Source organism: Belonocnema kinseyi, chromosome 8, assembly GCF_010883055.1.
Source record: "Belonocnema kinseyi isolate 2016_QV_RU_SX_M_011 chromosome 8, B_treatae_v1, whole genome shotgun sequence".
Lineage (NCBI taxonomy): Eukaryota > Metazoa > Arthropoda > Insecta > Hymenoptera > Cynipidae > Belonocnema > Belonocnema kinseyi.
In genome coordinates, this window is record NC_046664.1 from 82,722,853 (window position 1) to 82,735,794 (window position 12,942).

Genomic DNA, 12,942 nt, shown 5'->3' on the forward strand with positions numbered 1-12,942 from the left:
TTGATATGCAACCCGATATTTGAATTTTATTTAAAAAAATAGTTTATTTTTCTAGCAAAAAGAAATGTTGTAAAAAACAGTTGAAATTTCAAACCGCAAATATACATTTTCAACAACAAAAACCTGAATTCTCAATGAAAAATCTTATAGTTAATAGTTCAACCTAAAAATATTTCAATCTTGAATAAAAAGTTGAACTTTCAAGATAATAGTTAATTCCCCACTGAAAAAAATATTAATTTTTAATCAAATAGTGGTACTTTTAACCAAGAAAGATGACATTTCTAGCAAAAGTGATGAATTTTTAAACCAAAAAGATGAACTTTCTACAAAACTATTAATCAGTAAAAAACCTAATAGTTCATATTTCAACCAAAAATTGTTTCAATTTCGAATAAAAAGTTGAATTTTCAAGAAAATAGTTAAATCCCTAATGAGAAAAGGATTCATTTTTAAATAAAAAGTTAAATTTTTTACTAACAAATATGAAATTTCTATCAAAAGTGATAAATTTTCAGAAAAACAATTTAATTTTAAGTTCAAAAATGTAAATTTTCAATAAAAACGTTAGTTTCCCACAAAAAATATCATATTCTAACAAATATTTAAATTTTCTATAAAAAAGATGAATTATCAATGAAAAATATAATAGTTGATATTTCAACAAAAAAATATATTTTAATTTCGAATAAAAATGGTAATTTTCAAGAAAACACTTAAATCCTCAACTAAAAAAGATTAATTTTAAAACAATTGAAAACGAATTTGTTACAAACAGTTGAATTTTCACGAAAAAAAGTTAATTTTCAACAAAATTTTTAAATTGTTAATGGAACAAAAGTAGGTTCTAACGAAAAAGTTGTATTTTCAACTAAAAAAGATGAAATTTCTAACAAGAGGGAAGCATTTTCAAACCAAAAAGACAAATTTTTCAGACAAAAAATGTATTTTGAATTTAAAAATATAAATTTTTAATTCGAAACTATAAATTTTCAAGGAAAGAGTTAATTTTTAACCGGATAATCGAATTTTCAAGCGAAAACGTCTAATTTCGACAAGGAAGGTTGACTTTTTATCAAAATTGTTGCATTTTCATTAAAATAGTAAAAATTATCAGCGAAAAAGATGAATTATCAATCAAAAATATAAAAGTTGTAAAAAGACGGATTTTCATCAAAAATATTAACTTTTAACCAAATAATCGAATTTTCTACAAAAAAAAAGAAGAATTCTCAATGAAATGTCGAATAGATGACATTAAAATAAAGAGAATTCAATTTTGAATAAAAGCTGGAAATTTCAACAAAAGAGTTAAATCCTCAACGAAAAAATACTAGTTTTTCAGGAAAAACTTTTATGTTTACCTAAAAAAATTAAATTTCTATCAATAGAAATCAATTTTCAAACCAAAAAGACGAATTTTCTACAGAAAGTTGAATTTTCATCCCAAAAAATTTAATTTTTGACAAGAAAGAACGACTTTCTAACAAAATTGTTGAATTTTCATTTAATAACAGAAATTCTAACAAAAAAGATGAATTATCATTCAAAAACATAAAATTTAAGAAATCAACCAATTAATATTTAAATTTTAAATTAAAAACAATTGAATTTTAAGTTCAAAAATTTAAATTTTCAATAAAAACGTTAGTTTTCTACAAAAAAAAAGATAACTTTCAATCAAATATTTAAATTTTCTATAAAAAAAGATGAATTCTCAATGAAAATTCTAATAGTTGATATTCAAACAAAAAAATTCAATTTTGAATAAAAAGTAGAATTTTTAACAATATAGTTAAATACTCAACGAAAAAAGATTTAGACTCTTAACTAAAAAGATGAAATTTCTATCAATCGAGATCAACTTTCAAACCAAAAAGACGAATTTGATACAAAAAGTTTAAGTTTCAAATCGAAAATATGAATTTTTAACTAAATTTTTAAATTGACAAAAAAAATTTTTTTTAACGAAAAAGTTGTATTTTTAAATAAAAAAGATGAAATTTCTTACAAAAGAGAAGCATTTTCAAACCGAAAAGACAAATTTTGTAAAAAAAATATATTTGAATTAAAAAATATAAATTTTTTATTCGAAACTATAAATTTTCAATCCAAAATGTATAAATTTTCAAGAAAAAAATTAATTTTGAACCAAATAGTCGAATTTTCAAACCAAAAAGTGTAATTTCGACAAGGAAGGCTAACTTTTTATCAGAATTATTGAATTTTCATGAAAATAGTAAGAATTCTAAGCGAAAAAGATGAATTATCAATCAACAATATAAATGTTGTGAAAAAGACGGATTTTCTTTTAAAAAAAAGTTAACTTTTAACGAAATAATCGAATTTTCTACAAAAAAACAGAAGAATTCGCAATGAAAAGTATAATAGATGACATAAAAAAAATAGAATTCAATTTTGAATAAAAAGTGGTAAATTCAACAAAATAGTTAAATCCTCAACGAAAAAATACTAGTTTTTAAGGAAAAATTTGGATGTTTAACTAAAAACATTAAATTTCTAACAAAAGAGAAGCATTTTCAATCCAAAAAGACAAATTTTGTAAAAAAAATATTTGATTTCAAAACTATAAATTTCTAATTCGAAACTATAAATTTTCAATCCAAAATGTCTACATTTTCAAGAAAAAAGTTAATTTTTAACTAAATAGTTGAATTTTCCCCCCCCCCCCCCCAAATTGAATTTTCGACAAGAAAGAATTAAACCAACTGTTTAAATATTTGACAAAATAGTTGAATCTTCAACCAAAAAAGATTATTTTTCAACGTTTAATTATTATCCCTTATTTCAAAAAGACACTAGATGTAATAAACAACTGTCAAAATGTCAACAAAGCGGAATCTCCAGAACAGACGAACATCCAGGAAATCAGATAAACGATAAAACTGGAAAATATAAATCGCAAAAAATAAAACTCTACAGATGAATCTTTTTTTCATGTTAATATACTTCCTCCTTTTAATATTTATACAATTGCTAACACAATTTCGCCCGACTCGTAAATTCTCTAATCCACATTTTGCATTCTTGGAGCAAGCAACAAGTCTGAAAACAAGACCATGAAAAAAAAGACACAAAAGTATCCTAATATTTCTCGAATTTACCTTTACGTTAAAAGCTGCAAAAAAGCCACGACATGGGGATTATATAAAGGACGTTTTTAATCCGGAGAGCGATAAGCGAGAGGTTTTGGTTTTTAGCTGTCAGAAGTTTGAACCACGTCCACAGTAGCGATCAAGATTCGCGTAATTCCCTTGCCCTCTCTCGACTTTTCGATTCAGTTTAATCAAAGAAAATCGGCTTGTGATCGACGGCAATTGACATTAGGAAATCGCTAAACAGGTGGAAACCTTTACACGCAGGTCGTGTGACAAATACGGGATTGGGAACGATGCCTCACCTTGCAACGAAAATCGGGGGCGCCCTCGCCTATTTTCCTCCGAGCTTTTCTCTCGCAGAGCCACTTCTTAGACTTTTAAACCATACGTACCGTTTTTGCTCGATTCAGAAACACTCCGAATTTGACATATCCAAGTTCATAATTGGCGTTTAGAGGCAACACCGAGCCGACTTGAGACTTGGACACTCCACACACTTCCTTTCCTTTACGCACGAAATCCAAAATGGCGGCGTAGTTCAGCGCAGATCAAATTGTTGTTGTCCACTGTACGAAGCAGGTGCACTTTTCACTTGTTTTCACATGTTTTATACCACTGGTTTGGATTGCTTTTAATTATTGTGCATTGTGATATCAATTTTTTGTTAGGTTAGCTACTAATCGTAGGAGACTTGTTCTTGAAATGGGAGCGATGTTGACTAGGGTAGTAACCGCCATTTGAGTGGCACCAAAATGGAATTATTCAAACGGATTTTTTTATTTTTGGTATTGTTGCCATGCTGGGCTGGGTATTCTTGTGCAGTTTTTTCTTATTGCTTTCTAAATATATGTTAGATTCAGGGATTAAATTTGACAGGTTTCGAGGTTACTCAAAAGGGGTTCGAAATTAGGAGGTTTATTTTAATATGGGGAGAAACGATTTCTTGGTTCTTATTATTAGTGAGAACCTTTGATTAAATTTAAAAAAAAAAACTGATAATCTTTCTCTAAAAAATAGTTGTCACGAAAATCTATTGGTTCATTTAAAAACCTTGAAAGAAGGAATATTGTCAAATTCGCCAAAAAAGAGAATTTTCAAGAAAATAGTTAAATTTTTAAGCAAATTAATACATTTTTAATTAAAATAATATATCTTCAATCAAAGAAATTAATTTGTCATCCAATAGTTGAATTAAAAAAAACAATTTTATAGAAAAATAGATAAATATTCAAATAAACGGACGAATTTTTAAAGAAGAAGAAGATTAAATTTCTTTAAAAAAATATAAATTTTCAACCAAAAAGATTAATTTTAACAAAATTAATGAATTTTCAACCAAATTTTGAATTTTTAAACGAATTTTCAACCAAAAAGATTAAATAGTCATAAAGAAGATTAACATTGCAACATAAAAGACAAAGTTTCAACAAAATAAATAAATTTTCAAGTAAATAACTATATTTTCAACTAGAATTATAAATTTTCAACTAGAATAGTTAATTTTTCAAGTTAAAAAATTAATTTTCAACAAATAACAGAGTAAATTTTCAAGCAGATATGAATTTTTAACCAAAATTATGAAAATTTGCAATTAAAAAAATTCAACAAAATAGTTAGTTTCAAACTAGAATAGTTAAATTTTCAATTTAAAAAGGTATTAAAAAAAATCAAGAAAATAGTGAAATTTTAAACCAGAGATGAATTTTTAACTAAAATTATATAAATTTGCAATTAAAAAGATGCAACAAAATAGTTAAATTTTCAAGCAAGGAGATAAATTTTTAGCTAAAATAATGAATTTTCAGCTAGACTAGTTAATTTTTTATTTAAATAAAATCAATTTTTAACCAAATAGTTGAATTAACAAGAAAATAGCAACATTTTAAACCAATAAGATGAATTTTTAACTAAAATTATAAAAATATGTAATTAACAAAATTGATGAAATAAAAATCAACAAAATAGTTAAATTTGCAACAAAATAGTGAAAATTTAAACCAATTGGTTAAAAAAATCATTTTTAACCAAAAACATTAAATCTCAATTAAACGATAAAACTTCAAACAAAAAATAATATTTTTCAACAAAATACATGAATTTTTAACGAAATAACTATATTTTTAAATAAAATTATAAATTTTCAACTATAACGGTTCACTTTTTAATTGAAAAAGTTAATTTTCAACAAATAACAGCAAATTTTCAAGAAAATATCGAAATTTTAAAACAAAGATGAATTTTCAACTAAAATTATGAAAATTTGCCATTAAAAAAATTCAACGAAATAGTTAAATTTTCAAGCAAGGAGATGAATTTTTAACTAAAATAATGAATCTTCAACCAAAGAAATTAATTTTTAAACCAAAAAAATTTAATTTCAAGTAAAACAATAAATCTCCAACAATAATTTTTTTAAACAAAATAAATGATTTTGTAACGAAATAACTATATTTTTAACTAAAACTATAAATTTCCAACTAGAATAGATAATTTTTCAATTTAAAATTTGAATTTTCAACAAATAACAGCAAATTTTCAACAAAATATTAAAATTTTTAACAAAGTAGTTAAATTTACAAGAAAATAGTGACATTTTAAACCAATTAGAATAATTTTTTAATAAAATGATGAATTTTCAGCTATAATAGTTAAATTTTCAATTTAAAAAATCAAATTAAAAAAACAGTGAAATTTTAAACCAGAGATGAATTTTTAACTAAAAGTATAAAAATTTGCAATTAAAAAAATTCTATAAATAAAAACCAACAAAATAGTCAAATTTCCAATTTATTAAATTGATTTTTAACAAAAAAAAGAGAAAATTTTAAACAGAATAATTTAATTTTTAAGGAAAGAGATGAATTTTTAAATGAAATGAAGAATTTTAAACGAAATAATGAAATGAAAATAGTTAAATTCGTAAGAAAATAGTAGTTTTCAACCAAAGAGATGGATTTTTAATAAGATGCTTGAATTTTATACAACATATTTGAATTTTTGAAAGCATTTTCAACCTAACAGTTTATTTTTCAACGAAAAAGGTTAATTTGCTAAAAAAAAACATAAATTTTGAACAAAATAGAATAATTTTTAGAAAAAAATTGAATAAGTTAATTTTAGGTTCGAGAAATAAGTTTTTAATCAAATAAAATAAATTTTCAATTAAAGAAATGAAAGTTCAACCAAAAAGGTTAATTTTCTACCAAAAAAAGAATAGATTTTAACAAAATACATCAATTTTAGGCCTAATATTTTATTTTTTAATGGGATTTTCAACCTAATAGATGAATTTTCAACCAAAAAGATTAATTTTCTACGAAAAAAGACCAATTTTGAACAAAATAGATGACTTTTTAACCAAAAAAGATAATGTTTTGAACAAAGAATAGAATAGTTTTCGAAAATTGTTAAATTTTCAACCATACAAATGAATTTTCAACCAAAAAGATTAATTTTCCATCAAAGAAATTAATTTTCAGCAAACAAAAATAAAAACGAATTTTTAGTGAAATAGTTCACTTTTTAATCACCATTAATTAATTTTTATCTAAATAATGAATTTTCAGTTTTTCTAAATGAATTTTTAATCTTAGAATTGAATTTTCAACCCAAAAAAAAGACAAATATTTAACAAAATAGTTGAATTTTCAAAAAAAATGTAATATGTATTAAAAAAAATTTCCTACGAAAAATAGAATAGTTAAACTTTTAGATAAAAAAATCTTCAACCAAAAAATGAAATTTTAAACAAAATTATTGAATTGCTACCAAAAATGAATCAATTATAATAAAATGCATGAATTTTCGACCAAAAAGGATTAATTTTTAAACAAATAGTAAATCAAAATGTTCAAGTAAGGAATTTTATTTGACGATAAAATGTATTTCTTAATAATTCTAAACATTATCGATAAAAGAAAATATTTTAATTGTCAATGTCTTTTAATAATTGCAAATAAATATGAATTTTTTAAATATTTGGAAAACTTGGAATTATTTTAAAAGATATTTCAAAGTTTCAGAAGTTTTGAAGAGATTAGAAAATTATTTAAATTTTGAAAATATTTCAAATGATTTCCTAAAATTTCTGAAAAGAATAACAATGAATTTAATGGAAAATTTATAATTTTACAAGATTACAAAATGTAAAAAAAAATCAAATCATTTTAAAAGAAAGAAGTTCTTAAACAATTTCGAAGATAATTTAAAATTTAAAAAGATATATATTAAATTTCTTATCCTGAAAAAATTTTGAAAGATCTGATTATTTCAAAATAACTTGAAGGTTCAAAAGATTTAAAGAAATTTTAAATAAAATGTAGATTTTTTAGATTTCGAAATACAATTTTGAAGTTTTCTCAAGGTTTTGAAAAATCTCAAGATCAAAAAACTTTTCTTAAAATTCTTGGGAATATTAAAAGTGACTGATTTTTTTTCAAATTCATTTTAAAACACTGTTTAAAAATATTTTAAAACGTTACGAAATATTTCCAAAGTGATCAAAAATAAATATCTAAGATTTCAGACAATTTTCGGAACCATTCGAGTCACTTTAAAAGGTGTTTACAAGTTCTCGAAGTTTTGAAGAGATTACAAATATTTTAACACTTTGAAAAATTCTTAAAAGATTTTAAAATGTTTTCCAAGCTTCAAAAAGTCCTGAATATCTCTCAGACTCAAATTTTTCCTAAAATTTAATAAAGTGTTGTAAAATAAACCAAATTTTATAGACATTTTTATATACTTTTTAGACACCTGAAATCCTCAAAAATATTTTTTAGTTTTTCAGAGAAACCGAGAAAAATTATATTTATATAAATTTTATTTTTTATTTTTTTGTATTGTTAGATGCATTCAACTGTTTTTTAGTTTAGAATAAAATTTTTTTTAGTAAAAAATTAACGTTCAGGGTAGACAATTTATGCACATATTTGGTTAAAAATTCATATTTTTGAGTTAAAAATGTAAACTACGTTACAGAAAATTTGTCTTGTCGGAAAATATTTATTCTATTTTTATTAGAAACGTAGCTGGTTGAAAATTAATATTTTATTTTTTGAAAATTCAACTATTTGTTTAAAAATTAACTTTTCTTGTTCAGAATTGGATTTTCCATATCAGACAAAATAATAATAGTTGATAATTTAACCAATGAATTTTTCGATTTTATATTTAAAAAAGTTTAATTTAAAACAAAAATTTAATAAAATGGTTAAATTTGTAGTAACAAAAATTAATTTTCAAATAAAAAAAAAGCAAGAATTTTCAAGAATATACTTGAATTTTCGTTCAAAAAATTCATTTTAAACAAAATATTTGAATTTTCTACCTAAAGGGTGAATTCTTCACGAAAAATATTATAGTTTATTTTTCCACTAAAGAAGATTTCAATTTTAAATAAAAAGTTGAATTTTCGCAAAAATGGTTCAAGTTTATTTTCAAGTAAATATTACAAATTTCTTCCAAAAGAAATGGATTCTCAAGGAAAAATGTAATATTTCAGGTACAATCCTCAACCCAAAAAGATTAATTTTCCATCAAACAGTTGCATTTTTAACTAAAAAAGATTTAATTTATACTAAAATAGATATATTTTATAACTAAAAAGACGATTTTTCTACAAGGTAATTAAATTTTTTTTAAAACTTCATTTTCAACCAAATAGTTTAATTTTTAAAACAAAAGGACGAATTTTCAACAACGAATTTAATTTTCAAGCAAATATTTGGATTTCCAACCAAAAAAAGATGAATTTTCCACTAGAAAATATAAACTTTTCAGAAAAAAAGTTAGGAAAAATGAAATAGTTCATATTTCAAGCAAAGAAGACTTCAATTTGGAAGAAAAGGTTGAATTTTAAACAAAATAATGAAATCCTCAACCGAAAAAGATTCTCAACAAAAAATCTAATATTTGTATTTCTACGAAAAAAAATTTTATAGTTTAATAAAATGTTGAATTTTCAACAAAATAGTTGAATCCTTAACCAAAAAGATTAATTTTCAAGCAATTGCATTTTTAAGTAAAAAATCTGAAATTTCAAATAAAACAGACTAATTTTCAAAAAAGGATTACGAATTTTTCTACAAAACAGTTTAATTTTTAACCCGAAAATATAAATTTAAACAAAAAAAGTTAATTTTCAATCAAATAATTGAATTTTCAACCTAAAAAGGCAAATTTTCAATTCAAAAACACGAATTTTTTAAAAAACAATGGAATATCCGAAAAACAAGTTAATTTTTAATAAAATACTTTCATTTGTAAAACAAAAAAAAAGAATTTTCTACAATGGAGTATCCAAGAAAGAAGTTAATTTTTAATCAAATACTTTTATTTGTAAAAAAAAATAATTTTTCTAGAAAACAGTTCAATTTTCAGCCGGAAAATATGAATTTTCAACAAAAGAAAATTTTAACCATAGCATAATTTTCAAACTAAAAAGTCAAGTTATTTACCAAACAGTTTAATTTTCATTTTTTCATTTTTAATCAAATAGTTGAATTTCCAATCAAATATTTTAATTTGTAAGCCAAAAAGAAAAAATTTTCTACAAATGAGTTTAATTTTGAACCAGAAAATATGAATTAAAAAAAAATCAATCATTGTATAATTTTCAAGCCAAAGAGTCAAATTTTCCACAAAACAGTTTCATTTTCATTTTTTCATTTTTCATAAAATAGTTGAATTTTCAAACAAAAAATTTCAATGTCGGAGCCAAAAAGACGATTTTTCTAAAAAACAGTCTAATTTTCAAACCAAAAATATAAATTTTTCAAAAATAGTTAATTTTCAATTTATTACTTTAATTTTTTAACAGGAAAGAGAATTTTCTACAAAACAGTTTAATTTTCAACCAGAGAATATAAATCTTAAACAAAAAACTTAATTTTCAATCAAATAGTTGAATTTTCAACTTTAAAAGCCGAATTTGCAATTCAAAAACATGAATTCTCTAAAAAACAATGGATTATCTAAGAAAAAAGTTAATTTTTAATCAAATACTTTAATTTGTAAACCAAAAAGAAAGAGAATTTTCTACAAAACAGTTTAATTTTTAAGCAGAAAATATAAAATTATAAACAAGAAATGTTAATTTTCAATCAAATAGTTTAATTTTAAACTTGAAAAAGCGAATTTTCAATTCAAAAACACGAATTTTCTAAAAAACTGGAATATCCAAGAAAAAAGTTCATTTTTAATCAAATACCTTAATTTGTAAACCAAAAACAAATCATTTTCTACAAAACAGTTTAATATTGAACCGGAAAATATGAATTAAAAAAAATCAATCATTGTATAATTTTCAAACCAAAAATTCAAATTCTCCACAAAACAGTTCAATTTTCGTTTTTTTATTTTCAATAAAATAGTTGAATTTTCAAACAAAAATTTCAATGTCGGAGCCAAAAAGACGATTTTTCTACAAAACAGTCTAATTTTCAATCTATTACTTTAATTTTTACACAAAAAAAGATAATTTTCTACAAAACAGTTTTATTTTCAACCAGAAAATATAAATTTTATACAAGAAATGTTAATTTTAAATCAAATATTTGGATTTTCAACTTAAAAAGGCGAATTTTTAATTCAAAAACACGAATTTTCTAAAAAACAATGGAATATCCAAGAACAAAGTTAATTTTTAATCAAATACTTTAATTTGTAAACCAAAAAAAAGATGTTTCTACAAAACAGTCTAATTTTCAATCTATTACTTTAATTTTTAAACAAAAAAGAAAGAATTTTCTACAATACAATTTAATTTTCAACCAGAAAATATGAATTTTAAAGAAGAAATGTTAATTTTCAATCAAACAGTTAAATTTTCAACTTCAAAAGGCGAACTTTCAATTCAAAAACACGAATTTTCTAAAAAAGAAATGAATACCCAAGAAAAAATTTAATTTTTAATCACATACTTTAATGTGTAAACAAAAAAATGAATTTTCTACAAAACAGTTTAATTTTCATTATTTCATTTTTAATAAAATAGTTGAATTTTCAAACAAAAAATTTCAATGTCGGAGCCAAATAGACGATTTTTCTACAAAACAGTCTAATATGCAAACCGAAAATATAAATTTTTCAAAAATAGTTAATTTTCAATTTATTAGTTTAATTTTTAAACAAAAAAAGAGAATTTGCTACAAAACAGTTTAATTTTCAACCAGAAAATATCAATTTTAAAGAAGAAATGTTAATTTTCAATCAAATAGTTGTATTTTCAACTTAAAAGGGCGAATTTTCAATTCAAAAGAATTTTCTAAAAAACAATGGAATATCCAAGAAAAAAATTAATTTTCAATCAAATATTTTAATTTTCAAACCAAAAGATGGATTTTTGACAAAAAATTTTTCAACCCGAAAATATGAATGTTTAAAAAAAAAGTTAATTTTCAATCAAATACTTTAATTTTTTAACAAAACAAACAAACAAAAGAATTTTCTACAAAACAGTTCAATTTTCATTTTTTCATTTTAAATAAAATAGTCGAATTTTCAAACAAAAAATGTCAATGTTGGAGCCAAAAGGAAGATTTTTCTACAAAACAGTCTAATTTTCAAACCAAAAATATAAATTTTTCAAAAATAGTTGATTTTCAATTTATTACTTTAATTTTTAAACAAAAAAAGAGAACTTTCTACAAAACAGTTTAATTTTCAACCAGAAAATATAAATTTTAAACAAGAAATGTTAATTTTCAATCAAATAGTTGAATTTTAAACTTAAAAAGACGAATTTTTAATTCAAAAACACGAATTTTCTAAAAAAACAATGGAATATCCAAGAAAAAAGTTAATTTTTTATCAAATACTTTAATTTGTAAACAAAAAACAAATAATTTTCTACAAAACAGTTTAATTTTCAACCAGAAAATATGAATTTTATACAAGAAATGTTAATTTACGATCAAATAGTTTAATTTTAAATTTGAAAAGGCGAATTTTCAATCAAAAAATACGAATTTTCTTAAAAACAATGGAATATCCAAGAAAAAAGTTAATTTTTAATCAAATACCTTAATTTGTAAACCAAAAACAAATAATTTTCTACAAAACAGTTTAATTTTCAACCGGAAAATATGAATTTTCAACAAAAAAAATCAATCATTGTATCATTTTCAAACCAAAAAATTAAAATTTCCACAAAACAGTTCACTTTTCATTTTTTCATTTTCAATAAAATAGTTGAATTTTCAAACAAAAAATGTCAATGTCGGAGCCAAAAAAACGATTTTTTTGCAAAACATTCTAATTTTTAATCTATTACTTTAATTTTTACACAAAAAAAGATAAATTTCTACAAAACAGTTTTATTTTCAACCAGAAAATATAAATTTTATACAAGAAATGTTAATTTTTAATCAAATACTTTAATTTTTGAATAAAACAAAAAAAAAAGAATTTTCTACAAAACAGTTTAATTTTGAACCCGAAGACACTTGGTGAACAAAAAATTATAATAATGTTTAAAGCCCATATAAAAAAGTCAGAAGAACATCGAAACAAAGAAACTAAAAAAACTCTTAAATATCCAGATTATAGATAATAGAAAGTTAAAAAAATTCCACTTGACACAATATAAACAAATAATTATCAAAGGTGCATAGAAAGATAAGAATATCATAAAGAATCTCCTAAAGTCCGCCATATTCATATTTCCCAAAGCTCATTCTCCCAGAAGATGCGTAACTTACCTTCTGTTAAGTTCCGGCGGCAATACACTCCAATCCTCGGCATCGTAGTAGGACCACATCTCGTAAATCAAAATAAAAAATAAAAACAAATATCAGCTGATGCTGCCCCGAAAGTACCATTT

The 12,942-nt window shown here is 22.2% G+C and overlaps 1 protein-coding gene across 8 annotated transcripts in view; it reads right to left on the bottom strand.

Annotated features, from left to right (window-relative positions):
- LOC117178903 (AP-1 complex subunit gamma-1) overlaps positions 1-12,910 on the bottom strand; it is a 93,038-nt gene extending 80,128 nt beyond the window's left edge. For 4 of the 8 annotated variants that reach the window (XM_033370435.1, XM_033370438.1, XM_033370436.1 and 1 more), the window contains exon 1: positions 12,821-12,910. In XM_033370435.1, coding sequence (XP_033226326.1) covers positions 12,821-12,879 — 59 coding nt within the window. In that variant the 5' untranslated portion in view covers positions 12,880-12,910. Of the gene's footprint in view, positions 1-3,511; positions 3,625-12,820 lie in introns of those variants that run through there. The other 4 variants (XM_033370442.1, XM_033370441.1, XM_033370440.1 and 1 more) reach the window with 1 other exon arrangement.
- Positions 12,911-12,942: the final 32 nt, after the last annotated feature.